Source organism: Passer montanus, unplaced genomic scaffold (assembly GCF_014805655.1).
Source record: "Passer montanus isolate IOZ18808 unplaced genomic scaffold, ASM1480565v1 scaffold89, whole genome shotgun sequence".
Classification (NCBI taxonomy): domain Eukaryota; kingdom Metazoa; phylum Chordata; class Aves; order Passeriformes; family Passeridae; genus Passer; species Passer montanus.
Window position 1 is genome coordinate 663395 of NW_024374256.1, and position 27398 is coordinate 690792.

General features: G+C 54.8%; 1 protein-coding gene across 22 annotated transcripts in view; it reads left to right on the plus strand.

Annotated features, from left to right (window-relative positions):
- The window catches only part of MACF1 (microtubule actin crosslinking factor 1), a 138369-nt gene that overhangs the window by 98814 nt on the left and 12157 nt on the right, over positions 1–27398 (plus strand). For 10 of the 22 annotated variants that reach the window (XM_039733486.1, XM_039733479.1, XM_039733488.1 and 7 more), the window contains 35 exons: positions 5415–5576; positions 5703–5873; positions 6824–6990; positions 7929–8088; positions 8493–8819; positions 9492–9576; positions 10544–10785; positions 10883–11089; positions 11848–11967; positions 13037–13144; positions 13480–13698; positions 14233–14436; positions 15199–15207; positions 16539–16770; positions 17622–17848; positions 19091–19213; positions 19301–19402; positions 19753–19854; positions 19955–20128; positions 20224–20379; positions 20524–20721; positions 21046–21174; positions 21489–21662; positions 22346–22501; positions 22621–22827; positions 22949–23068; positions 23256–23425; positions 23543–23702; positions 23929–24123; positions 24746–24874; positions 25457–25600; positions 25713–25901; positions 26196–26313; positions 26786–26949; positions 27285–27299. In XM_039733486.1, coding sequence (XP_039589420.1) covers positions 5415–5576; positions 5703–5873; positions 6824–6990; positions 7929–8088; positions 8493–8819; positions 9492–9576; positions 10544–10785; positions 10883–11089; positions 11848–11967; positions 13037–13144; positions 13480–13698; positions 14233–14436; positions 15199–15207; positions 16539–16770; positions 17622–17848; positions 19091–19213; positions 19301–19402; positions 19753–19854; positions 19955–20128; positions 20224–20379; positions 20524–20721; positions 21046–21174; positions 21489–21662; positions 22346–22501; positions 22621–22827; positions 22949–23068; positions 23256–23425; positions 23543–23702; positions 23929–24123; positions 24746–24874; positions 25457–25600; positions 25713–25901; positions 26196–26313; positions 26786–26949; positions 27285–27299 — 5565 coding nt within the window. The remainder of the gene's footprint in view (positions 1–5414; positions 5577–5702; positions 5874–6823; positions 6991–7928; positions 8089–8492; positions 8820–9491; positions 9577–10543; positions 10786–10882; positions 11090–11847; positions 11968–13036; positions 13145–13479; positions 13699–14232; positions 14437–15198; positions 15208–16538; positions 16771–17621; positions 17849–19090; positions 19214–19300; positions 19403–19752; positions 19855–19954; positions 20129–20223; positions 20380–20523; positions 20722–21045; positions 21175–21488; positions 21663–22345; positions 22502–22620; positions 22828–22948; positions 23069–23255; positions 23426–23542; positions 23703–23928; positions 24124–24745; positions 24875–25456; positions 25601–25712; positions 25902–26195; positions 26314–26785; positions 26950–27284; positions 27300–27398) is intronic. The other 12 variants (XM_039733483.1, XM_039733490.1, XM_039733493.1 and 9 more) reach the window with 7 other exon arrangements.

The window sequence follows — 27398 nt, forward strand, 5'->3', positions numbered from 1 at the left end:
AGTGCCATGCTGGCCGAGCAGCCGGGCCAGCCCGACCACGGCGAGCCCATGTCGGAGTCTCTCACCTTGGAGCACGTCTCCAAGTCGTCTGGCACGGCAGAGGCTCTGGTGGCCAAGCAGTTCAGCGTGGATGTCTATGGTGGTCCCCGGGATGAGCGCCAGGCCCTGCTGAACGCCGGTGACAGCCGTGGCAGGGACCTGGCCAGGGCCTGCCGGCTGCCCAGTGCCACCTGGCCACGAGCCAGGAAGAATTTCATCAGGGGGAACTTCAACGATGGGCACCAGGAAACCCTGGAGGCCTCCGAGTCGGACTCTACAGTGGAGAACGTCAACCTCTCTCCGTGCCTTAGTGAAGAGCTGCTGGATACGGGACTGGATATTCTCATCACCTCCAATCTCAGGGAGAAAACGGAGTCTGAGCTGAGATTTGAGGAGGACGAGCGCTGGGTGATGATGGAGGAGTGGGAGGAGGCGACGCTGTCAGAGAGAGGAAAGGCTGTTCTGGTGGCAGAGGAGAAGAGGAGCTGTTGCTTGGCAGATATTTCTGAAGAAAGGGAACAATCCAGTGCTCCAGAGGATGGCTCTGCCCCCAGCCCGGGGACCTCCCGGTCCTGCACGTCCCCTGGGGGTGGTGGCAGTGCGTGCTGCACGGAGGACGTGGCGGTGCAGTGTGGGGTTGAGGACTTTGCTCCAGTTTTGGAGCGCTCAGCCAGCCCCACGGGCCCTGAGCTGTCTGACACGGACTCGGTGCAGATGTTCCTGGAGCTGGAAGAGCAGTGCCTGAATGAGGACGGGGGTGATGGAGCTGTCCCCAGCTGCCTGGAGATTCAAACGTCCCCGATGGACTCAGAGGGGCTGGACCCAGATTCAGCCAAACTGGCTGGGTTGGTGGTTGAAGGGGGTCAGCACAGGGCCCCCTTGGACATCAGCGCCTCGGACTCTGCCGTGGTGTCAGATCTGGAGGACTTTGATGTCACCTGCAGCTCACAGGTGCTGAGCACGCTGGAGCCCTTGACAGAGCCCTTCTCAGAAAGGGACACCTTGGCTGTCACCCCGACGGACTCGGACGGAGGGGCCTCCCCCAGCCCCGTGGCCATGGCAGGGCTGGGGTCCCTCCTGGAGTGCTCCCCCCCAGTGGGGGAGGTTGACCCTGACCCACTCGTGGACCCCGAGTTTGTGGCTGGCGGAGTGCCATGTCCTGCCAGAGGGGCACATCCAGCTGCTGGACTGGGGGGAGAGGGGTACCCCAGTGCTCCGGTGGGGTGGGGTGAAGATAACCAAGACTTGCTTCCCCAGGGGACCTGTCCTGGCCGAGTGTCCCCCTGCCAGCCCCCAGCCCCAGTGATGGAGGAGCTGGGGTCCCCCCCATGGCACAGCCAGGCTGGCACTGAGGGCAGGGATCCGTTCAGGACCCATCACCTTCTGCCTGGAAGGACTGAGGTCGCCAAGTGGGATGTCCCAGAACTGGTGTCTGAGGATGAAGCCACAGATTTGGGATCAGGGAGTGGAGCTGAGGGCTGGACTCATCCAGCAGGGAGTGGGGATGTTTGCTGTGGTTCTCTGCTGCCTTTCCATGCTGGCTCTGCATCAGAGCCAGGCTCCGAGGCTCCGACAACATTCCCGGTGCCTGCTGAGGACCTCCCATGGGAAATGGTTTCCCTGGGCCATGCCCTGTCTCTGGAAGGGGCAGCCCACACGGAGGGGTGCCTAGTGGAGGTGGCTGTCACACGTGGGGGGACACCAGCAGCCATCCTGCAGCCAGGAGATGTGGACTTATTGTTTGCTCCCAGCTGGGAGGTCCCATGTCCTGCCAGCCCAGCTGTCCCTGAAGAGCTTCCTGGCACATTGTCCATTGCAGGGCCTGCCATCCCATGGGATTTTGGGGAGCTTTCTGCTCCAACCCACCCACTTTCAGCGGGAGATGTGGCTGTCCTGGAGCCCCAGGCTCAGGGGATGCCACCAGCCGCCGGGGATCCTACCATGGATGCTGAGGAACCTCCAGGAGCCACCACCACTGCCATGCCCTTGATGGTGGAGGAGCTTCTGGAAGCCCCACCACCCTTTGCTGACGTGCCTGTTGCCACTGTGCCACCACCAGCAGCCGAGCCGCTCGCCTCGGGTGCCAGGGACCTCAGTGGTGACCCCGTGCCATTGGTGGTGTCCTTGGGGGATACAGATGACTTTGCCATCACGGCTGTGCCGCCCATCCTGGAGCACCTGCCCGCTGCAGCGGTGCCTTTGGAGGATGACCCCGTTTCGAGCTTACCTGCAGCAGGGCTGGCAGCATGGGAGGGTCCCCCTGGTGCCTTCTCACCCCTCCCAGAAGGTGCCACCACCCCAGAGCTGCTGGGGACACCCTTTGCCACAGCAGCCAGGGCACAAACCCTGCCCAGGGCTGCGCTGAGGGGCCCCCTCCGACCCCGCAGCTGTGGGGGTGCCCTTTCCCCCTGTCCCAGCGAGGGACAGGGCACGTCGGGCACGGAGGGACCCCTCGGCGCCGCTGCCATGGCAGAAGGGCCCCCTGCTCTCCCAGATGGATTCGTTCCAGATAACGAGGTATTTGTCGCTCAGGCTCCCGCAGCCGCGGCTCCAGGCGCAGAAATCGCTTTATTTTGCACTCCAGGGATGGGTGGGAGGTGGGAGCCCACTCAGTAACGCACGATCTGGGCTTCCAAACAGCCTTCTCCCTCCTGAGATCGGCTGGAATTTGGCAGGCAAAAAAGTTTTTTTTTGGGGGGGGGGTTGGGGGGAATTGTGTGATAAGTAAGGGAGGTAAAAGATTCTCGCTGCTCGATGACCTGAAATGTTGACTTGCACTTTTTTGGCTTATTAAAGTACATTATGGTCACTCAGATGGAAATCATGGACTTTAGAAAAACCTTCTCGCTGGCTCCTGGCAGGGAGTTCCCATCTTTGAAGCAGAAAATATATCAGGAGAGAGAAACCTGTAAAATGAATTAAGTGCAAGCAATTCCTGCCCCGTGCAGTCATCGCTGCCTGTAGTTTTTTCTGGGAGCATTGAGGTGCTGAGGCTCAGGAGGTGCTCGGGAAGGGGCTCAGATTCTCTCTGGTCTTTGGGGATTTGTGTTGCTCGTGGCTCTTGCCTGGAGAGACCTCGGTGCTGGAGTTCCCACAGCCGAGCGCTGATTTCCTGCCATCTGGATTAGGAGAAATATCACTAAGGAGACATCAGAAGTTAGTCAGCACCAAAAATCCCGATTTGGTGGCAATTACTCATCCTTTGGGCTGTACCACCCCTTGGAGATCCGCACGTGGAGGGGCCTGGAGAGGTGGTTCACATGGGGGTCCACGTGAGCACGGGCTGGGACACCCAGAGGGGACCTGGGTGAGGGAAAAACCATTGGGTCCTTGCCATAGTTGTTTCTGTTGTTTGAAATTCAGTGGGGGAATCCTTATTTTAGGTTCAGCACCTCTGATTGTTAACCCACAAACCTTCCCCTTGCTCCAAACGTTGCTGGAGCTGCTTGCTGGAATTGCACATCCAGCAGCAGAGGGGTTAAGGGAGATGAGGGAAGCAGAAAGCAAGGGGCTGCTTTGGGAAGCCTTTCTGGGAGTGAGGAGGAGGAGGTGTGGTGGGGCAGATGTCCTTCTGCTCTCCCAAAATGTCTGTCCAGCTGTTCCCCGGGGCAGGACACCTTGCTCCACGGCAAAGTGGAGTCGTTAAATATTTGTTCCAAGCTGAGTCACAGTGAGGTTAATGAGCTAAATCACTGGAATCTTTTATGAGCAAAGGAAAACAAGTGTGTTGGACACGCTCACCCTCGGGCTGTTGCTGGGATTTATTTTTGTCAGGCTCCTCAGGGAGCTTTGGGCTCTCAGGCTGGCTGATACCTGTGTTGCAGGTAGCCCTGGTTGGATCACCCAGCCTTTTCCACAGGGCTCCCTCCCTGCCTGGCTCCTTTGGAGTTTGTTTTGCAGTACATGGAGAGCTCGGACCAGCCTGGCATGCCAGGCTTATCAGCCTGATCCTTTTGTGGGTTTGGCTCTTGTACCCAGCAGCTCCATATATAAACAGTAACAGGAGAACAGCCCAGGAGTTGGTGATTCCAAGTCCCCATTTATTTCTTATAACCGTGGCAGAATTCTCCATGAGCAAACAGCTCTGGACAATGTCTGCCAGCTCTCCCTTCGCTCATGTCCTGGAGGGACCTCCCTGCCCTCCGCTTGCTGAGCCCTGCTGGGAAAAAGTAGCTTTTTTTCCCTTTGGAAACGAGGCAGGGAAAGTCAAAGCAGTGCCTCTTGCTCAGGCTGGGGGCTGTGCCTGTGTGTTTTGGGGGATTTTGGTGTTTTTAGGGGGTTTTTCTTCGTGTTCCCCCGGAGCAAAGCGGTTGCCGGGCGCAGCGAGCCGTGTCCTCCACGAGCTGCTGCTCTGCTGGGGGAGATCTTGCATCCAAGTGGGAATTTTTCAGTGCGGGCAGTGCCCGTGCATTCTTGGGCACAGGGAGCAGGTGGCTGCTTGCCATCCCCTCTGCTTCCCAATGGGAAAACGTGACAGGGCCAAGGGCTGTGCTGTGCCCAGCGCCGGCTGCGGGGTGACCCGTGCTCTGCATGGGCTCCTGGGCCAGGCCAGCAGAGTGAGCCAGGAATCTGCTCCCTGTTTTTGGGGTGTTTGCTGTGGGGAACAGGGCAGGCTCATCCCTTGGGACGGGTGGGGAAGGACTGCAGAGGGACGGGCGCGTGGTTCCAGCAGATCCCCAGCTCTGATAAAGAGCATTTATCTCCTCCGGAGAAACAGGATTCTCCCTGCTGCCTCTCCTGACAATGGGGAGCTTCATTCGCTCTCCTCCCCCTTCCCTATCAAATCTTTTTTGGTTTAGAAAGCTTTTCCCCACAGGATTCCCAGGCAGGACCGTGCCAAATCCGTGGTAAACGACTCGCACATTAATTGCCTATTGCCTTTGTCTTTCGAAATACAGCGAGCTCCTCGCTGCCTGTAATTTCGTGGTTAACAAAACTCATATGATGTCAGGTCTCTGTTCTCAATAGCTTCACTGTGAGAATTGCTTGGGGTTTTTCCCCAGGAGCATTATTTCCCAATCTGATGGCGAGTCGGAGCCGATGCTCTCATTTCTTCCTCAGTTTTCTCTTTTTTTTACCTCGCTCCAGTGGTTTTCCCAGGAAAAATGGGATTTACCCATTTAAAACCAGAGGTGGGTGGGGATAGACCCTGAGTTGTGCTCCAAACCAGCAGATTCCTGTGACATCTGTGTCACTAGGTCAAGGCAAGGGAGGAGTTTAGACAAACTTGCACAATTCCAATAAAATCAGTGCAAGTGGCTACTGCATCTTCCCTAGAGAGGAAAGCCTGCTGTATCCATGGAAAGACTGAGCAGCTGGAAGAGCAGCTCACAGCTTATAAATCACCTTTTCTCTCCCACTCTTCCACCCCACAGCAATTCCAGAAGGAGCAAGTGGATCCCCTCCAGCTGAAGCTGCAGCAGGTCAATGGCGTTGGTCAGGGACTCATCCAAAGCGCCGGGAAAAACTGTGATGTGCAAGGGCTGGAGCATGACATGGAAGAAATCAACACCCGCTGGAACACCCTCAACAAGAAGGTGGGAGCATGGGGAGGGGCTGTGCCTGGTTTTTCTGGGTCTGGGGGAAGGAGGGGGTCAGGGGCAGGGAGCTGAGGCTCCGGTGCCAGTGCCTGACACTGCAGTGGGGTTGGTTTTGGGGTACAGGTGGCCCAGCGAGTGGCCCAGCTGCAGGAGGCCCTGTTGCACTGCGGGAAGTTCCAGGATGCCCTGGAGCCACTGCTGAGCTGGCTGGCAGACACTGAGGAGCTCATCTCCAACCAGAAACCTCCCTCTGCCGAGTACAAGGTGGTGAAAGCCCAGATCCAAGAGCAGAAGGTGAGTGAGCACTGGGTGGTTCTATGGGAGGGAACTCAGGACAACCAGCCAATATTTTGGGGGTGCAGCTGGGATATCCATGCTTCTTTCCTGATGGATCTCAGTTCCTCACATGCCAATGTCATGAACAGTTTGCCCACACTCAATGATCTCCTAAATCACCGCGTCCCCTCGTTGTCCCGCTGCCTCTTGAAGTTGGTTTTGCTGGTTGGCCGTGTTTTTCCAGCCCTGAGTTTTGCTTTGTGCTGATAATTCTGCTGTGTCAGGAGCGAGCTGGTGGTGGTGCAGGGCCTGGTTTGGGTGTTTGGACAAAGGGAACGTTACAAAGTGTGAGAGCAGGCCCAAGGTGTGCCAGTGTTTGCTGAGATAACAGCCGGGGTCGGCGCCTGCCCTTGGAGTGGGAGGAGGGGAGGTCAAGTGTGGTCATGGGGAAATATTTTAGAAATGAATTCTTACCCAGGCTTGGTCTGACGTGTGGAGGTTGGAAGAGGAAATGTGCTTCAAGTGGAAGTTAAAAACTTGATAAGTTGGAGGGGGTTGGTGGGAAAGACTCGGAAAACTCTTCTGGCACAGAGGTGGTTTGGATCTTGAGTAGTGTAAGAGAGGGAGGGGAAAGAAAAGGGGAAAGTGAGAAGGGAAAGGAAAATGGAATGGAATGGAATGGAATAGTTCAGTTGGATGGACCCTACAATGATCACCCTGTCCAGCTGCTTGACCACTTCAGGGCTGCCCAAATCAAAGCATGTGATTATTATAATGTAATATAATATAACTCTGTAATTTTTTGGACTGGCTTTGAAGGCGGAGCCGTGCCCCTGGGCTGGGCCTGCTCTCAGCCCAGTACTGGCAGCAGTTCTGAGCCACAATTAGAGATCTGACCCCTCCCAGGGCTGGATTTGGTTCTGCTGCCCCAATCTGCTAACTTGCCCCCTTCCTTTGCCTCCCCCAAGCTGCTCCAGCGCCTCCTGGACGATCGCAAAGCCACGGTGGAGATGATCCAGGCCGAGGGCGAGCGGATCGCGCAGGCGGCCGAGCCCGCCGACCGCGACAAGATCGTGGGGCAGCTGGAGAGCCTGGCACGGCGCTGGGCAGGGCTGCTGGGCAGGGCAGCTGCCAGGTGAGGGCACTGGGTCGTGCCACGGGTCACGGTGCCCCCGAGCCTGGGGTGACAGCGCTGGGGAAGCTGGCGGGGATTTCGGTGCAGACACATCCTGGAAACAGCTGGAAAACACGAGGAGTCAAAGCTGGCTGGGAGCTGGGGCTGATAGCAGTGCTGTACAATGGCAGGGAAGAGCTGAGATGAAATGGTTTCCCTGCAGGGGAGGGATGTTATTTTTATTCCTGTAAGCTTTAACGTTTAGCAACATCCTGTTGACACCTTTACGCTGCCAGAATCTTGTTGATGAGTTACTTATTTCTACCTAAGCTGATGTTTGAGGTTATGAAGTCACTTCTGAGGCCAGATTGGACCTTTCTCCATGTTTTCAATCGTTGCCAACAAGCTGGACTATCCATCCAGGACTGTCCATCCAGGATTGTCTTTAACCAGAAACTCTGAAAGACCAAGAGCCTGGCCACAAGCTGAGGGATGGAACAAATGGAGCTAAATGATCTTTAAGGTCTTTTTCATCTCAAACTGTTTCATGAAAAGCTGCACAATGGGGAAGCCCTTCTGCTACCTTCACAGGGCAATAAACTAAAGGCACAGCTGCAGGAAAAGCTTATTTTGCAGTTCCTCCACATTGATTTTTATCTTTGTCATTGTAGCTTGCCTGACAATGGTGTCTCACCTTGCTCTGAGCAGAGCTGCTTCTTCCAAATACCTGAAGCTGCTTCCCATGCCTGGCTCCAACTGGGAGCTGCTCTTTAGTGTTTTCACTGACTCAAAGAATCTCAGACTGGTTTGGGTTGGAGTGGACATGAAAAACCATCTTGTTCCAACCCCCTGCTGCGAGCAGGGACACCTTCCTCCTGACCAGATCAGGTCGCTCAGGGCCGCATCCAACCTGGCCTCGAACAATTATTTCCTTCTAATTTTATGACTGCTTTTTGTAGGCAGAAGCAGCTGGAGGATATCTTGGTGCTGGCAAAGCAGTTCCACGAAACCACGGAGCCCGTGTCCGACTGGCTGTCGGTGACAGAGAAGAAGCTGGCCAACTCTGAGCCCATTGGCACGCAGACTGCCAAAATCCAGCAGCAGATCAGCCGCCACAAGGTAGGACCTGTGCAGGAGCTGGTTGGAGTCAGGTCCTGCTCCAGTGGTTGTTTCCACCACAACCAGAGAGGTTTTTGGCACAAACAAGAACTGGAGGAGTTATCCAGGCTGTTTTATGTACAGAGAAGGCTGCAAGCCCTGACCCACCAGCGTGGGTAAACATTAAACTGGTGTCCTTGCACCTCCCAGCAGATTTGGCTAGAAAAAACCATTCCCACTCATGTGTTTCTTTTTAATTTCTACCCAGTTTACCCATTCAGGGGTGGCTTTTACATCTCCTCCGTTTTTCAGTTGCGTTCATTGCTGCATTCCCCCTTTTACGTTGCGTTTATTTCATTCCCCTCATTCTCCACTCATTTTTTTTTCCCCCCTTTCTGTTGTCCATTCTCCCCTCCACCATTCAGGCTCTCGAGGAAGAGATCGAGAGCCACTCCGCCGACGTGTCGCGGGCGCTGGGGGTCGGGCAGTGCCTGTCCTCCCTGAGCTGTGCTGCTGAGCAGAGGCTGCTGGCAGAGAAGTTAGAGGCTCTGCAGGGCCGCTACGGCGAGGCCCGCGAGCGGTGCGGCCGCAAGGCAGCCCTGCTGCACCAGGCTCTGGCCAACGCCAGGATTTTTGGGGAGGAGGAGGTGGAAGTGCTCAACTGGCTGGCTGAGGTGGAGGACAAGCTGGGCTCAGTGTCCATAAAGGATTACAAACGGGACGTCCTGCAGAAGCAGCATGCCGACCAGCTGGTATTTCCCCCTTTTATATTTTTTTTTAATTTCCTTCCATGCTGTTTGTTTTGTTGCATTTTGTCTGGTTTTGTTTATGTTTCTGGCCTGATTTTAATTTTGCGAAGCTCGTTCTGCTGCTGGGTCTGTCTGAGGCTTGGAGAGGGGTGTAAAGAGATTTCATGTGTTATAAACAACAGTTGTGGGCCCCCCACCCCCAAAAGATGGGTTTCTCAAGGCGGGGGAACTTCAAATAGTTATTTTGATTTGTGAACAGTGTCTGAGCCAGCTTGGCCACCCTGTGCCTTCAGAAAGCTGGCTGCTGTTTCCAAAACTGAGAGCTGGAAAAGCCTGGTGGGTTTTTGGAGCTGGGCTGGCCACTGAGGAAGCTTCTGCATCCGCTCCCTGGGGCTGTGCAGGCTCTTCTCAAGAGTGAGGTTCTGTCTAACACAAGGGCGAGTCCTTTGGTGACACAGATCCAATGGGTTGGGGTGGGTTTGCTCTGAGATTTGGGCCTTTGAGTCCCAAAAATCCCAGTAATTCCCATAGCAGGGTGACTGGACAGTTTTCAGATGGGTTGTCCAGCCTGCCTGTGCTCAGTAGGGAAGTTCGTGTTCCCCACAGCATCTCTGGCTGGCAGGACACTGGCAGGACACTGGCAGCAGGATAACCCAGATTTGCCTTTTTCTTCAGGCTCTGAATGAGGAAATTGTGAACAGGAAGAAGAATGTGGACCAAGCCATTAGAAATGGACAAGCTCTCCTGAAGCAAACCACAGGTAAGACGGAGGAGATCTCGGCACACTCTGGGAAATGTGGGGGGCCTGGGAATCCATCCTCCACATGCTTTTCCTTGGGAAGTCCATGCTCTGTTGGGTGGAGGCTTTTCTCCCTCAGGTCTTCATTTCCTTCTGGAAACTCCCAGAGTAGCTGGTTTGCATCCAGGCTTGGATGCTAAGCCACAAACACTCCAGCTTCGGATTTGCTTGGTCCCAAAATCCCAACCTCACAGCTTGGGGAGTAGATGATTCCCACTGCTGCTGTGGGGATGCTCAGTGCTGAGGGAGGCTTTTGTCACTGCAGCCAGCTGCTAAATCACATGGAAAAGAGGTTAAAAATACCCCCAGCCCTCTCCTAATGCTGCTTTCCCAGACTGAGCAGTTGTGGCTGTTGCCACGTGGGTGTGAGTTTATGTTTATGAGTGGGAAGAGAGGTCGGGGCGCTGCGTTTCCTTCAGATGTGGTCTGCTCAGAGCAGATGTCCAGCCCTGAGTCCTTGTGGGAGCTGTGGAGCAGGAAGAGTGATTACAAAGGATTTGGCAGGCAGCTCTGTGTCCTCTTGGAAACAGCAGCGAGGGGTGAACTGACCCTTTTTTCTTGGAGCTGTGAGACGTTGCTGAGAACTGAGTTGGGGTGGTTTGGGGCTTGTGGCAAAACCAGGCTTTGCAGCACGCTCCCATGCCATGCCATGCCATGCCATGCCATACCATCCCATCCCATCCCATCCCATCCCATCCCATCCCATCCCATCCCATCCCATGCCAGGGATGAGGTGGATGTTAAGCTGGTGGAAGATGTCAACTCTTAGTACAAACAGGCTGAAGCTGCGTTAATACAAAGAACAGCCAGGCTGGAATTTGCTGTTTAAAAGAATGAAGGACAGAGAAAGTGGCTCCTGAAGCCTCCTGGGGTGGCTCCTTCAGCCCCCAGAGCCCAGCATCACTCTCCCCTTGCTGCTGTCCCGCAGGGGAGGAGGTGCTGCTGATCCAGGAGAAGCTGGATGGGATCAAGACGCGCTACTCCGACATCACCGCCGCCAGCTCCAAGGCCCTGCGCACACTGGAGCAGGCCAGGCAGCTGGCCACCAAGTTCCAGTCCACCCACGAGGAGCTCACTGGGTGGATGAGCAAGGTGGAGGAGGAGCTGGCTTCCAGCGGGGCACAGTCCCCTGCTGGAGAGCAGATCCCCCAGTTCCAGCAGCGGCAAAAGGTGGGAGAGCAGAGCCCGGGTGGGGATGGTGCATTCTCTGCTTTGGGAGGCTGCGAGGAGCTGGGAAGGACACACACCATCCATGTGCCTTCCACAGGAGCTGAAGAAGGAGGTGATGGAGCACAGGCTCGTCCTGGACACGGTGAACGAGGTGAGCAGGGCTCTGCTGGAGCTGGTTCCCTGGAGAGCCCGGGAGGGGCTGGACAAGCTGGTGTCGGACACCAACGAGCGCTACAAGCTGGTCAGTGACACCATCAAGCACAGGGTGGAGGAGATCGATGCTGCTATCCAGAGGTCCCAGCAGGTGAGTGAAAAACCCCTGCAGGGTTTGCCTGGGAGAGCAGCAGCGAGCAGCCAGGCACTGCCTGTCCCACGGGGCCCTGGCAGTGGGAGGGATGGCAAGCACAGGCAAAGGGCAAATCCCATCAGGAATGCCAAGGAATGGACCCCAGCAGCAGTGTGGGTGGATTCCATCAGGAATGCCAAGGAATGGACCCCCAGGGGCAGCAGGGATGGTGGCTGACAGTCCTGGTGCGTGGGTTTGGGATGGGATAACTCTGGAGCAGCTGTGTTATCCTGCCTGTCACTTCTGCCTGCAGGGGTGGTGTAGATGGTGTGAAACTGGGCAGGGGTGACTGTCAGAGCTGGGAAAACATCATTCCCTGCTGGAAGAGCACAGGGATTTGTTCCAGGCCAACAATCCTCCCCAAAAAGGCTTGTCCTGCATGAACTGGAGGCTGTGGAGTGCTGGGAGTACCTGACCTCACTCCATGGGGGAGCAAAGGAAATGCTCCTGTTTGTAGAAATGTCCCTTTCCCCGCAGGCAGGGAGGGTCTGGGGGGAGGTGACTGCTCCAACTTGCCCCAAAATCAGCTGCAGGAGCCACGAGAGCAGCATGGAGTCAGAAACCTGAGCCCCACCCCCGTGTCCCTCTCTCCACACCCCGGAGTGAGGTGTTTGTCCCTGCCGGGTCCCTCTGTCATTCCCACTGTCCCCAGCTCCCCATGAGCTCCAGCCCTGCTGCCCAGCACTGACCAGTGCCCCTCCTCTCCCCTGTGCCAGTACGAGCAGGCAGCTGATGCAGAGCTGGCCTGGGTGGCTGAGACCAAGAGGAAGCTGATGGCTCTGGGCCCCATCCGCCTGGAGCAGGACCAGACAACGGCTCAGCTGCAGGTGCAGAAGGTCTGTGTGCACTCCCTGCTGCGTTCTGGGGGTGGGCAGCACGGAGGGATGCTCCAGTTCGGGTCATGGGATGCATTTTGGGGGAGCAGCTTTGCCCTGGGGTGTGCAGTGCTGAGCTCAGAGCAGCAGGAGGGATGCAAGGCTTGTCCTCGAGATGCGAAAGGAAAAACAAACAAAGGAAAAAAATTGCTGTAAATCATCCAAGTGCTGGGCTTCCCAAGGAAAAAGCTTCCTGGCTGTTCACAGGAGCCATTTAGGGCTTGATGGGTGCTTTGCTTTGGTCTCCCTTGGGAGAACTGCTCCCTTTCCTTGTGGCCACCAGAGCAAGCTCTGCCAGGGTCTCACCGGAGCTGGCAGCAGGAAGGGTTTAGAGAAATGTGTATATTGATTAATGAGGGTGCTTTCCACTTGCTTTTTGCTCATTGTTCCCTGCAGTGAGGGACTCCACAGTTCCCTCCCGGCAGCCAGACGTGGAACAAAGAGGTGCTGGAGGGGTTGGGTGGTTTTTTTTTTCTGTGTATCTTTGAGATGAGCTCATGCCTGAAAGAACGTGCACTTGAAATAAACGGCCCTTTTCTTCCCTCTGCCTGGGCAATCAGAGCAGCACGCAGGCTTATTGGATTTAAAATTAAAGGAAAAAAGAGGAAAATGAGACAGTGTTATAAGAGAGGGAGGATTGAACCATCGAGCATTAAGTTAAATTGAGCTCAGCTTCCCGCTGTTCATCTGGTGGACCTTGGGAATGGCAAAGTTATTGGTGGATGCAGCTCTGGAGAGCATCATTTTGTGGGATAACATTCACTAACAAATGGATGATGGAGCTTTTCCTCCGCTGAGGACCTTGGGTGTGGATTATACCTAATTTTAAGAGCTGTTTTTGGGTCTTTGAAAGAGAGAGGTTGGTGTAGATGAGGAAAACAGGCAGGAATCTGCATTCCCAGCCAGATTTTCAGTTTGCCACAGGATGCTTGTGCTGAGTTTTGCAGGGTCTCTTTGGCAGGAGGATGCTGTGGATGGGCTGGGGGGAGGCTGGGCTCAGCTCTGAGCTCTCCCCTTTCCCTTCCTACAGGCGTTTTCCATCGACATCATCCGGCACAAAGACTCCATGGATGAGCTGTTCAGCCAGCGCAACGAGATCTTTGGCACCTGTGGTGAGGAACAAAAAGCTCTTCTCCAGGTGAGCCCCTCTGCTATTTACTGCAACTGAGAGGGCAGAGAGGTGAATCCCCAGCCCTTGCACGGGCTGAAGGGGTTTAAAATTACCCCATCTTCAGTAATTCCCGCCAGTGTTAGCAGAAATCTCTTTACATTTATGACTCTCCTTTATTGCCTGTTTTTATTGCAAGGTTTGGGGATGGGGAGGGGGAGATTCCCGAGGCTGCTTTAATTGGAATTACAACGTGGAAGGCCACCAAAGGCACCTCCTTCTCTTGCAGCTCTCAGCATGGAGCTGGCCCTTTTCCTGGGCCCTTTTTGCATCCCTCCCCATAACTCTCCTCCCTGTTTTTTTAGGAGAAAACCGAGTCCCTGGTGCAGCAGTATGAGGCTGTGAGCCAGCTCAACTCGGAGCGCTACGCCCGCTTGGAGCGTGCCCAGGTCCTGGTCAACCAGTTCTGGGAGACCTACGAGGAGCTGAACCCATGGATTGAGGAGACCCAGGCCCTCATCTCCCAGCTGCCACCCCCAGCCATCGACCACGAGCAGCTCAAGCAGCAGCAGGATGACATGAGGGTAAGGGGAGGCAGAGTTTGCACCTCCTGTCCATCAGCAGAGGGCAAGGGCACCTTTTTCTTCTCAATTTTTCTCCATTTTCCCCCCTTTTCTGTTCTTTTTGGGGGGTTTGCTTGTGTAATGCAAGAGTACCACATGAAAATCCCTTGTTATGCTGGAGTGCTCCTTACCAAAATTCATCTTGCTTCCAAGGAAACCTGGCTGCTTTTGGATCTCCTTCCTGCTCGTGGCAGGAAAAAAAACACTTTGTGCTTTTAGGGTAGAGACTGCAAAGCAAAAAATTCCCAGTGGGGTCCCCCGTGGAGCTGTGGGGAGGGTCAGAGGCTGGGGAAGGACCCATGCCAGGCACCGTGCCATAGCCATGTTGGGAAGAGCCGAGTGCCATGTGCTTGGCAGATGCTGGGGCATGAAATCCAGGGTGTGAGTTCCTCCCAGATACCATCCCTGCTCTTGGAGTGCTGTTTGGAATAAATAGGCAGCGGCTCGCAGCAGATTTCTAAACAAATGTGGTTTTTTTCTCCCTCTATTCCCTAGCAACTGAGAGAGTCCATCGCTGAACACAAACCTCACATCGACAAGCTGCTGAAAATCGGGCCCCAGCTCAAGGACCTCAACCCCGAGGAAGGGGAGATGGTGCAGGAAAAATACTCCAGGGCTGAGGCTTTGTATGCCAAAATCAAGGAGGAGGTTTGCCAGCGGGCCCTGGCGCTGGATGAGGCGTTCTCACAGTCCACCCAGGTATGCCAGGGAGGTGAATCCCCCTCTCACAGCCCCCTGGGAGAGCCACGTGCTTTGGAATGTGCTTTTATTCCCCCTGTAAAAGCCCTTTATAAGGCATAACGTGGTCAGGCACCTCCGGGGTAGTTTCCTGCTGGCTGTGGGAGCAGAGGAGAAGGCGTTTGAGGCTCCACACAGTAAATAGGGTTGTAAATTTTTACGACCTCAATAATGATGCTGGTTCAAAGGGGCTGCTCTGGCATCCACCCAAGGTTGGAAGGGCCCCTTGAAAGAGCTTGAAGAGATAATTTTCAGTTCTGATAAGCTGTGAGTGCAGTGAGCAGCCAGGGGATGCTTTGTATGGGAGAGGTAACGGATGTCTCCGGGGTCTGGGCATCCTCTGAGGAGGTGGGTGAGTGCAGGAGGGGAAATAGGAGAGGAAGGGCAGAGACTGGAGGTGCTAAAGTCCAGAGAGGGGGTGAAGTGCTCCTGCTGCTGAGGGTTGATGGCCCCCAGTTATGTTTCATCTCACCCCGTGTCACCGTAGCGCAGTTGGTTTTTGTCACGTCCTGGGTGTTTATTTTCTTAATTCCTGTATTGTGTAGTCACTTCTCTTGGTTTGCACTTGTATTAACTCCGAGTTTTTCCCCCCTCCACATTCCCCTCCCCTCTCATCTCTCACTCCCATTGTGGAATGTGTTGTCTGTGTGTGTTGCTGCCTGTGCCCGTCCTCCCCACATGGTCCCATTTCATTCTTGTGTTGACTGCGCCCCACCATTGCAGATTTCGGAGGTAAGCGAGTCCCCCCTCCACAGACGTTCACTTACCCTCCCTGGCCTGATTCTATTTGACACCCAGACTTTCATTTCTGGTCCATGCACAGCTCAGCAGAACTTGCTTCAAATTTAACGCCGGGGGTGGGGCTGGAATCACATTTTTTTGGGATGGCTTTGGTTGCGTTGCTGCCTGGTCGCAGCTTCCGCTGGGAATGCTTCCTGCAGGGCAGAGGTTTTGCTTTTGGAAGGGCTCACACTGCTCCAGCTGGATGTGCTGGCTTGCTCCTGCTTCTTGGCTGAGCCAGCCTGTCCTGATCAACTTTGCACCAAGAGCCCCAGCCCCTCTCTGCTGGGATTTGATGGGCACCTGCACCAGTGTGTTCCCAGTAGGAACTGGGAAAGAGAGGGACAAGAGCAGCCCCAGTGCTCAGTTGTCCTTCCCACCAGCAGAGACAGTTTGGGATCTTTAAGGCCAAAGTTGACTTCTCTCTAAAAAAAACAATAAACCCTGCTAGACCCCCTCCCTCCCTCCTTCCTGGCTTTCTGGTTCTGCTTTTGAGACTGCAGTTCCTCCCCACCCGCATGCAGCTCCTGCTGACCCTAAAAACTGGGATGGGTTTCCACTGGCCCTGCACCACGTGGAGATTCCCATCAGCACCAAACACGGGCGCTTTTCCAGCAGCATCTTTTGCCTGGGTATTCCCTCAACCAGCACTGAGGTTTTGTGCCCAGCCACCAAAACAGAGACAGCAGCAAAAAAAAAAGTGAATTTTTAGGGCGCCACTGTGTTTGGGTGACAGTGTCCATGGGTGCTCTGTGGGCCCTGCTGGAGCAGGGCAGGTGTGAGCAGGAGGCTGCAGGGGTGCCCTTGCTGCTGCAGGGGTGTCCTTGCTGCTGCAGAGATGGCATTGCTGCTGCAGGGGTGTCCTTGCTGCTGCAGAGATGGCATTGCTGCTGCAGGGATGCCCTTGCTGCTGCAGGGGTGTCCTTGCTGCTGCAGGGGTGTCCTTGTTGCTGCAGGGGTGTCCTTGTTGCTGCAGAGGTGTCATTGCTGCTGCAGGGGTGTCCTTGCTGCTGCAGGAGTGTCCTTGCCACTGCAGGGCTGTCCTTGCTGCTGTTGCTGCTGCAGGGGTGTCCTTGCTGCTGCAGGGCTGTCCTTGCTGCTGCAGGGCTGTCCTTGCTGCTGTTGCTGCTGCAGGGGTGTCCTTGCTGCTGCAGGGCTGTCCCTGCCGCTGTCCTTGTCCGTCCCCTCTCCGAGGCAGCGCTCGGGGCCGTGGCTCACGCTGGCAGCTCTGCGGTGTCACCTCGTCCCCTCGCTCCTGCCCTAATGGCTCTGCTCCTGTGCAGTTCCACGACAAGATCGAGCCCATGCTGGAGAGCCTGGAGAGCCTCTCCTCCCGCCTGCGCCTGCCGCCCCTCATCCCCGCCGAGGTCGACAAGATCCGCGAGTGCATCAGCGAGAACAAAAACTCCACGGTGGAGCTGGAGAAGCTGCAGCCCTCCTTCGAGGCCCTCAGACGCCGCGGGGAAGAGCTCATCGCCCGCTCCCAGGGAGCAGACAAGGACCTGGCAGCCAAAGGTAGCTCTGGGTGGATTTGAGCGTTCAGCTTCTCCCCACACCATGGCTCCGTCACTGCTGGCAAGGCTTTGATGTCCCAGGGGTGTGTTTTGGAGGTTCTCCTGGTTTTAGGAGGAAGGATGAGTGTTCTGGATGCATTTGGGAGGTTCTTCTAGACTTAGGACAAAGGTTGTATGGATTTGGGAGGTTCTCCTGGCTTTAGGAGCAAGGATGAGATGGATGGATGGATGGATGGATGGATGGATGGATGGATGGATGGATGGACGGACGGACCTGCTTCCATCTGGAACAGTCAGAAGAGAAAAGAAGCATTTGTGGCTTCTCAGAAGAAGCATTTGTGGCTTCTCAGCCCAGCTGGCCTCTTGTTGGTTGCTTCCGTCTGGAACAGTCAGAAGAGAAAAGCATTAGTGGCTTCTCAGCCCAGCTGGCCTCTTGTTGGTGGGCCCTGGGACAGGATTTGTTGATGTCTCTTCAGCGTCTGATGGAGGGCAGGGACATCCCCTAGCACAAAAAGCCCATCAGCACGATTGGCACTAATTGGCACCTTCCTTGGCAGATCAACAGGCAGCTCATGCACTGAGTGAGCAGGGACTTCATGCTAGAGGTGGCCAGAACAGAGGTTTGTTGGAGGGAGAGTGTGTGGGCAAGTTTGCCCCGAGCTTGCACATAAATAAAGGCTTTTCTGCAAGCTGGAGTTTCTCACGCCCCTCAGAGTTAATGCTCTGATAGCCCTGGCCATCTTTGTTCCCCCTCTGGATATTCTGCTGGCTGTTTCTGAGAGTGTTTTCAAAATGCTCTTGCATTTTCAGAAGGTTTCCTTCTTCACTGAACACTTTCATTTCCTTCCACAGTCATCCAGGACAAGTTGGATCAGATGGTTTTCTTCTGGGAAGACATCAAAGCTCGGACCGAGGAACGTGAGATGAAGTTCCTTGATGTCCTGGAGCTTGCAGAGAAGTTCTGGTACGACATGGCAGCGCTCCTGACAACCATCAAGGACACCCAGGACATTGTCCACGACCTGGAGAGCCCGGGCATTGACCCCTCCATCATCAAGCAGCAGGTGGAAGCAGCAGAGGTGAGGCCCATGTTCCTCAGTCTGGAGCTTGTCTGCCCTCAGCTTATCTGCTAAATTGGGAAGTTCTTAGCTCATGACTGTGGCCAGAGGTAAATCAGTTTTGTGGGTGGTCGGTCAGATTAGGAAGAGTTATTTCCATTGCAGTTTGGAGCTGCAAGGAAAAAACCAGAAGTGGATTTCACATATCCTTCACCTTGAATCCCATTATCTGCTGCTGTTTTGGGAAGCACAACGAGCTCTGTGTGGTCAGAGCTCTGTGCCCACTGGCTTGGAGGGATGTGGAAGCTTGCAGGGCTCTGCTCCCAGCCCAAGCCAGAGGCTGGCTGGCTTGGGAAGAGTATATTTAGATTTTGGTCAGAGCAGAGATAAGTGTTTGGATTTGTGTGTTGCTGGTTGCTTCAAGTAAGTGGCAAAATCCACTTCAGGTGGATTTGAGTTGACTCAGGCCTTGTGGAGCAGGGATGTTTCTTTATGCTTTGCTAAATTTAGCCTTGCTGCTCCATTTTCATAACCATTCCAACTCTGGTTTGGACCTTTTGAACCTCAAAACCTTCGCTCCTGTATTGACAAAACGCTCCTGTAAACACACATCTCCTGTAAACAACAGCTTCAGCCAGGACAGTTCAGGCTCACAGCTAAATACAGATGTTCTTATTTTAGTCCCAGAGGTGGGAGCAGAGCAGGGTGGTGCTGGTGACAAAAGTGGCCACCTGCTCTCTGTTGTGGAAGGGGCTGACAGCTGTGAGCCAGGAAGAGTTAGCTGAAGAAGCTGATAAGGTTCACGTTTACCCCTGAAAGGAATTCTACCAAGGTCATTGACATGGAAACTGAGAAGAAGAAAAAGATAAACCAAAGAAACCTGCAGTTGGATGTTAGCTGAAAACAGTGGTGGGCACTGCTTTGCACCAATGAACACTGTGTTGATCTGTTGTAACCAATGAGTAAAGCACAAACGTGGTGGGAAGGTATAAAAGACAGCATGCTGTTACAACTGAGATTTGGGAATCCTGAAACAAAGAGAGATGAGAGGAGCCTTCTGAAGTTGTATAAATTTCAGAATTTATTCTTTCCAGAATTGTTCTGTGTGACCATCTCAACAGCAACTCTCTGCTCTCGGGGTTTGCAGTTGGGCTGTTGGCCAAGGTGCAGGGCACTGGAGCAGGAAAGACCCTCCTGCTCATGGAGCAGTTTTGGAGGAGGGTTTGATCATGAAGGTTTCTCTCTCTGGCTGTGCCTCTGCAGACAATCAAGGAGGAGACAGACGGGTTGCACGAAGAGCTGGAGTTCATCCGCCTCCTCGGGACTGATCTGATCTTTGCCTGTGGTGAGACTGAGAAGCCAGAAGTGAAAAAGAGCATTGATGAGGTAGGGAGAGCTTCTCCTCCAGATAAAATCAGGTGGGAGCAAGTGGGAGCTCTGGTTGAGGAGCCTCATGAATTTTGTGTTGCACAGATGAACAACGCGTGGGAAAACCTAAACAAAACATGGAAGGAGAGGCTGGAGAAGCTGGAGGAAGCCATGCAGTCAGCTGTGCAGTACCAAGACACACTCCAGGTAAGAGGCAGGGCTGCTGTGGAGTGGGTGGGCCTTGGGAGCACCGCTGTGAGCCCTCTCCCTGGAGCTCTGCTGGGATTTTAAATCAGGAATCACCTCCTGGGTGAGTGTCTGCAGGCCCTGAGGGAGCCTGAGCTCAGCCAGAGGAGGAGCAGATATTTGGCTGCATTTGGTCTTCCCCAAGCTTGGTTCCTGCTCAGAGCAGCAGGATGAGGGAAGGCAGGGGGGAGCTGGACAGGCAGAGCTCCTGCCAGATGGGTTTCATGGCTGTGGAGGGACCATCTTCACCCCCTGACCAGCTGCAGGGGGGACACTTTGCCATTCCCTCCCGTTGTCCTTGCTCCTTCCAGGCCATGTTTGACTGGCTGGACAACGCTGTGATCAAGCTGTGCAACATGTCCCCCGTGGGCACCGACCTGAGCACGGTCAAGGAGCAGATGAACGAGATGAAGGTACCTGGGAGGGGAGGAGCTGCTTCTGCAGCGCTGCTTTGCCTCGCACAGCTCCAGTGATTCACTCTGCTCCTGCTTCCTGTCCTGCTTCTCTTGGCAGGAGTTTAAAATGGAGGTTTACCAGCAGCAGATTGAGATGGAAAAGCTTAATCACCAAGGTGAACTGATGCTAAAAAAGGCTACGGATGAGACAGACAGAGACATCATCAAGGAACCACTGACGGAGCTCAAACATCTCTGGGAGAACTTGGGCGAGAAAATTGCTCACAGACAGGTAGAGTGAACACCTGGGGCTGTCACAGGATGAAAGTGGCTGTGGTGCTCCCCAGCCCTTTAAAACTCCCCTTTTCCATCCCTGTCCTTGCCCAGCACAAGCTGGAAGCTGCCCTGCTGGCACTGGGCCAGTTCCAGCACGCCCTGGCAGAGCTGATGGCCTGGCTGACCCACACTGAGGAGCTGCTGGATGCCCAAAAACCCATCAACGGGGACCCAAAAGTCATCGAGGTCGAACTTGCAAAGCACCATGTGAGTACTTCCCCACTGCAGATACATTTTTATCCAATTCCCATGGCAGGACTCAGTTTCTCATTAAGATTTTGAGCTGTTTTGCTCCCTGGGAGCAGGCAGGGTGTTTAGGAGAGGTGTCCAACTTTTGCCCACCTCATTCAGGTGCTGAAGAACGACGTCCTGGCCCACCAAGCAACTGTGGAGACAGTGAACAAAGCAGGGAACGAGCTGCTGGAGTCGAGTGCAGGGGACGATGCCAGCAGCCTGCGGAACCGCCTGGAGAAGCTGAATTCCTGCTGGGAATCAGTGCTGCAGAAAACAGAGGAGAGGGAGCAGCAGCTGCAGTCCACGCTCCAGCAGGTCAGCAAGAGGCAGTGGGAATACCCACCCCGTGCTGCGGGTGCCACTTTTGTTTTGGGGGGAAATAAAAGGGGCAAAGAGTTGGGATTTTTAAATGGAAGTTTTCCTGTAACTGCTGTGGTTCAGTGCCTGCCCAGAAGTGCAGTGGGGACCAGGCACACCTGTGGGTTGTGGGCACAGCAGGTCTCACCCTCCTGAACATGCTGGCACGTCCAGCTCTGCCTCTTTATCTGCTTTCAAAGCAAACACAGCAGCGTTACCCTGGCACACGATCAATGGGGGCTGATGTCATCTGATCCGGGGCCATTCTCTGCTCCCCAACAGGCCCAGGGTTTCCATGGTGAGATTGAAGACTTCCTCCTGTGGCTAACGAGGATGGAGAGCCAATTGTCAGCATCAAAACCCACAGGAGGTCTGCCAGAAACTGCCCGGGAGCAGCTCAATGCCCACATGGTAATTTCTCTGGAGAGATTTTTTTTTTTTTTTAATGCTTTTAATTCAGCAAGTTCCTGTCAAATACCAGCATCAAAACTTCTCCTTTCTGTGTGTGATGGGGAGAACAGGCTGCTCTGGTCTCCTCTTACAGATCATTTTGCTCTTGATGCCTGGAACAGCCATCAGGCTGCTTTAAGCACCTTTCCTCAGCTCCAAGTGCCGCTCTGCTGTCACTCCCCAACCTCATGTTCCCATCACCTGCAGCCTTGCAGCACGACACGTTCCCTCTCTGAGCTTTTCTCTGCCTAACCCTGGCTGGTGGCTCTTTGCAGGAGCTGTACAGCCAGCTGAAAGCCAAGGAGGATGTCTACAGCCAGCTGCTGGCCAAGGGCAGGCTGATGCTGCTCAACCGCGACGACTCCGGCTCCAGCTCGAAGACAGAGCAGAGCGTGGCCCTGCTGGAGCAGAAATGGGGTCTGGTCAGCACCAAGATGGAGGAGAGAAAGGTAACACTGGGGAGAAAATGCATGCAGCCCTGCCTCGTGGTCTGACAGCAGCTGCTCCCTGTTTCCCCACACAAAGTTGGGATTTGGGTTTTTTCAATCCGTCTCCCTTGGCTGTAAAGGTTGAGTCTGTTTCTCAGGTGGTGCTGAGTGTCAAGCTGTTGGCGTGGGGGGTTTTTTTGTAATCATCAGAATTGGTTAAATCGCACAGAAAATGAGGGTGAAATGGCATTTTGGGTTAATTCAGGGAGGTGGGAAGAAGCCTCCCGCAGCTCTCAAAGGCAGGCTTTGTTGGTCAAGCCAAACCTTCCCCCGAGCTGACTCCATGCTCAGCTTTTGGCTGGGGATGAGATAAAACAAGGGCCGTGGTGGCCTGGGCCCAGAATAAATTTGCAGCTGCTGCCATCAGAACCTCATCCCCACGGAGATCCCTTTCCCAGGAAGCTGAGGGTGACGCAGCTGCTCGTGTGCTGGGGAAGGGCTCCTCTTTCAGGGACCATTCTTGTTAGGAGAGAAAGCCTTGCCTTTCACTGCAGCCCCCTCCCCTTGGCACAGCGGTGCCGCTGCCGGGCTGGGGTGATGAGGTTCCTGTTGCAGGGACACAAAGGCTGCCTCTGTCTGCAGATCTGAGCTCTCACCCTCTGTGTTGTGTTTTTCCCTCTTTCTCTCCCTCCCCGCTGCCCCAGGCGAAGCTGGAGGAGGCATTGGCCCTGGCCACGGACTTCCAGAACTCCCTCCAGGATTTCATCAACTGGCTGACCCTGGCTGAGCAGAGCCTGAACATTGCACCCCCGCCCAGCCTCCTCCTGGCTGCAGTGCTGGCCCAGATCGACGAGCACAAGGTACCCAGGGGCTCCATCCCCGGGCTGGAGGCAGCCAGGGGGGCTCCTCACCCCTCCTGTGGCTGCTGGAGGTCACGTCCCTCTCCTCTGATGCGTGGGACACCCTTTGCCCTTGGCAGGTGTTCGCCAACGAGGTGAACGCGCACCGGGACCGCATCATCGAGCTGGATCAGACTGGGAACCAGCTCAAGTTCCTCAGCCAGAAGCAGGACGTGGTGCTGATCAAGAACCTGCTGGTCAGCGTCCAGTCCCGCTGGGAGAAGGTGGTGCAGCGCTCGGTGGAGCGGGGCCGGGCTCTGGATGATGCCAGGAAGAGAGCCAAGCAGGTGAGAGCCATGGGAAGGCTGTGGCAGACCCCGAGGAAGGGCCAGCAGGAGGTCCCAGGGCACAGAGGGACTGGGGACACCACCAGGGTGAAGGTTCAGGCTGGCTCGTGTTGCCTTGCAGTTCCACGAAGCCTGGAAGAAGCTGATTGATTGGCTGGAGGATGCAGAGAATCACCTGGACTCAGAGCTGGAGATCTCCAATGACCCTGACAAAATCAAGCTCCAGCTCTCCAAACACAAGGTGAAGCTCTGCCAAAGCCAGGCTGAGGCAGGGCAGGGTGGAAGGGGCTCTCTTGGGAGGGTGAGGCCAATATCTCCTCTGCCAGGACAGGAGAAAAGCATGTCCATGCCTCCCATTCCAAATCTGGGAATCCTCACAGCCAAGGCCAGGCTTTCTGAAGCAGTTTTGGTTTCTCTCCATTTCCCAGGAGTTCCAGAAGACTCTGGGTGGGAAGCAGCCTGTGTATGACACCACCATCAGGACAGGCAGAGCCCTCAAAGAAAAAGCCTTGCTTCCAGATGACACTCAAAAGCTGGACAATTTACTGGGAGAAGTCCGGGATAAGTGGGACACGGTGTGTGGAAAATCTGTGGAAAGGTGAGCCCAGCCCCAAGGCTGCACCAGCAGTGCCACAGGGCGGGTGTGGGGTCACTGGGATGTGACAAAAGGAGGTGAGTTTGCTCATGGCAGTTCTCTGGGGTGTTTGTTTTGCAGGCAGCACAAGCTGGAGGAGGCCCTTCTGTTCTCCGGGCAGTTCATGGATGCGCTGCAGGCTCTGGTGGACTGGCTCTACAAGGTGGAACCCCAGTTGGCTGAGGACCAGCCTGTCCACGGGGACCTGGATCTGGTCATGAACCTGATGGATGCTCACAAGGTGAGAGCACCTTTCCCCAGCTCTTCTCTGAGTCCTGAGTGGGGCTTGTCCTCGCCAAGAGCCAAAGAACAGGCACAGAGCTGGTGCTTTGCTGCTCGTCCTGCTTTCCTGCAATGGGTAAAGCGGGGAAAAAACAGCAAAAAACCGGGGAGAACTTCCACATTACTGGGGCGGTGACGGGAGTGGAGCTGCCTGGCCTTGCTGAGCTCCTGCTGGGGCCCTGCAGGTGTTCCAGAAGGAGCTGGGGAAGCGCACGGGCACGGTGCAGGTGCTGAAGCGCTCGGGCCGCGAGCTCATCGACAACAGCCGCGACGACACCACCTGGGTGAAGGTGCAGCTGCAGGAGCTGAGCAACCGCTGGGACACCGTGTGCAAGCTGTCTGTGTCCAAGCAAACCCGCCTGGAGCAGGCCCTCAAGCAGGTGAGGAGAAAAGCCCTGCCTGGAGGCTCCCTTGGGGCGCTTTGCTGGGCTCCAGGGAGAGGTTTTGCCTCCTCCAGGCAGGACACGCCAGCCCTGCAGAGGTTCCTGAGAAGCAGTGGGGTGGTGTCAGGCTGGTGCTGATTGTTTGTCCTAAAAAAATGAGCAGATAAAGGCTGGTTTGGAAAGGGAGGATGGAGAGATCTCGCTGATGTGCGCAGCAGTGATCAGACAGGCCAGGCCAGTGTTTGCCAGTGTCCAGAGAGACTCGATTGGAGCTAAAAAAATGAAAAAACACAATCAAAAAAGGTCAAAGGCTCTTAAGCAGCTTTTACTTCAAGTAGGCAATTTACAGAAGAAACTACCCAGGTGCCAAATTGCTCGGGATACAGCACTTGTGCTGTTTTAAAAAACATTTCCTTCTTCAGTGCAGCTGATGCCGAGGGGAGGGAGCTGCCAGAGTTCTGCAGGACCCGGCAGCCCAAACCCCAGCCCCAAACAGGGCTTTCCCCCCTTTTTACATATTTGTAAAGCCCTTTTCAGCCCTCCAGCTGCCGGGAGCGAACGCAGCAAGCTGTGTGGGGAGGAGGAGGGCTGACAAGAGGCTGTGCTGTTGCTGCTGCAGGCCGAGGAGTTCAGGACAGCCGTGCACCTGCTGCTGGAGTGGCTCTCGGAAGCCGAGCAGTCCCTGCGCTTCCGGGGAGCGCTGCCCGACGACGCCGAGGCCCTGCAGGCCCTCATCGATGCCCACAAGGTCAGGGGTGCTGCTCTCTTTCCCCGGCTGGCTGATGGCAAGAGGGGGGTGGCAGGTTCCCCCTGGAGCTCCGTTGAATCCCAGCTGTCGGTTGTTTTGGTGCAATATAAAACACAGGCAGCGCACACGGGTCCCAGGGAAACTTTATTTGATGGTAAACTTCCCCTTTTCCTCTCCTTTCCACTCGCCCCCAATCAAGGGCAAACAAAGACTTATAAGTGTGTGCACGTCTCAGGGGTAGGCACAACTTTCAACAAATCAGGAGAGTTGGGAGTAAAAATTCTAGGTGGAGATAACAGCAGTGACCCAATACCATTCCAAGGGAGGAAAAGCGGTTTCAATAAACGGGTAAAGGTTGGAGAAATAGAAACTAGAAACTGGCTGACGAAATGACTGGGAAAAGGCAGAGACAAAAGGAAAACAGCACCAAGGAAAACCACCAAATCACAAATCAAACCATAAACCTACTAATAAAACAAAAAGCACGATACAGCAGAGGGGGAGCTGCAAAACACAACCCAGGGCAAGTTTAGAGCGGGGCCGGGGGGGAATATCAGCAAATAATTCCTTTGGGGCTTGCAGGAGTTCATGAAGAAGGTGGAGGAGAAGAGGGTGGACGTGAACGCGGCGGTGGGGATGGGCGAGGTCATCCTGGGCGCCTGCCACCCCGACTGCATCACCACCATCAAGCACTGGATCACCATCATCCGAGCCAGGTTCGAGGAGGTGAGTCCTGCAGGGTTGGTTCCAGGCTGCTGGTGGCTCCAGGGATGGCCACGGGGTGCTGGGTCCTGCTCCAGGTTTCCCGCGCCGAGTGGTCACCCCGTGTTTCCAACAGGTTCTGACATGGGCAAAGCAGCACCAGCAGAGGCTGGAGTCGGCTCTTTCCGAGCTGGTGGCCAATGCAGAGCTTCTGGAGGAGCTGCTGGCGTGGATCCAGTGGGCTGAGACCACCCTGATCCAGCGGGACCAGGACCCCCTGCCCCAGAACATTGATCAGGTCAAAGCGCTCATCTCCGAGCACCAGGTGAGCCCCGAGCTGAGCTCAGGAGAGGGCCAGGGGAGGGAGGCTTCCCCTGGCTCCCTGGGTGGAGGAGGCACTGCCTTCTGGAATTCCCTGTTCCCAACTGGAGCAAAACCACCCAGGGATGATCTCCTGGCTAATCCAAGGCAGCCCTGAGCAGCAGCTCAGCCACAATCCCATCGCTGGTGCTGGATGCTCACCTCCCTCTACAGGCCTGGCACGTCCCAGCGAGGGCTGGAAAGCAAAAAAGGCTGAAATTACAGAGGGTTTTTTTACTCCTTTCTGTGGTTTTGACAGTCCTTTATGGAGGAGATGACACGGAAGCAGCCGGACGTGGACCGGGTGACGAAAACGTACAAAAGAAAAGCGACTGAGCCTCCCCACGGGCCCTTCATCGACAAATCCCGCAGCAACAGTGAGTCTGCTTGGGTCCTGGCATGGCAGGAAATGAAACTCCTAGGAAGATAATTAGCTTTGATTATCAATTAACCAGGCATCCTGCGCTAACAGCCACCAGGAAGGCGGCTGAGCCTCCTCAGGAGGGGAGAATCCAGGTGACATTTCCCAAAACAGCCGTGCTGGGCGTGCTGTTCCTGGGGTGCTGGGGCCAGCACTGCTCCCCTCTCTCTCTCTCTCTCTGCAGTTGCTTTGACACCCTGTTTTGGGGTCTTTTGATGTAGTTTTTTGAAGCCAGAGGCCAGTGTGGATTCCTGAGTGCTGGGGGATGTGGGTGTAAATCTGTCTGTCACCCTGTCCTCCTACCTGGGGACAGCATCCAGCAAGGCTGTGGGAGGTTTTCCCTTCCAGAAAAAACCAAAACACATTTCACTGCTGCTCTTCAGACTCCATGAACAGCACCTCAAACAACCCCTCTCCCTTTTTTCCAGGGAAATGCTTGGGGCAGGCTGCTCCCCCCAGCATGCCCATTATCTCCCAGTCAGAAACAAAGAATCCCAGGATAAACCAGCTCTCAGCACGCTGGCAGCAGGTCTGGCTGCTGGCCCTCGAGAGGCAGAGGAAGCTCAACGATGCCCTGGACAGGCTGGAGGAGGTAACAGCCCCTGGCTGCTCTGGGCAGGGTGGGAGCTGGGATTTCATCCCCAGGGAGGTGCAAGAAGCATTTTAAATCAGTGTTGCCCCCGCTCTTACAGACAGTTCCTGCTGGCTTTTCAGAAATCAAATAGTTGTAAAATATTAAGGCTAAAAACCTTTTGGTAATTAAATAATTAACTGCACATTAACCAGCTTTATAACCCTGTATTTGGTATCTGTAGAGTTAATGACAGCCAGGCCCTGCTTTCCTCCTAGTAATTAGTTTAACAATTACTGTCTCTATTTTATCCAACCATCTAATGTCATTTTTTTTTTTATTTATGCTTAACAAAGCAGCTATGCCCAGAAGTGAGTGGTTTTTTTTGTTTTCTGTTGCTTTTGCTGTAGGTCAGTTCAGTTCCTTCGTATCCATGTTTTTTCTTTGTTGCTTTTCACCCCAAGAATGTT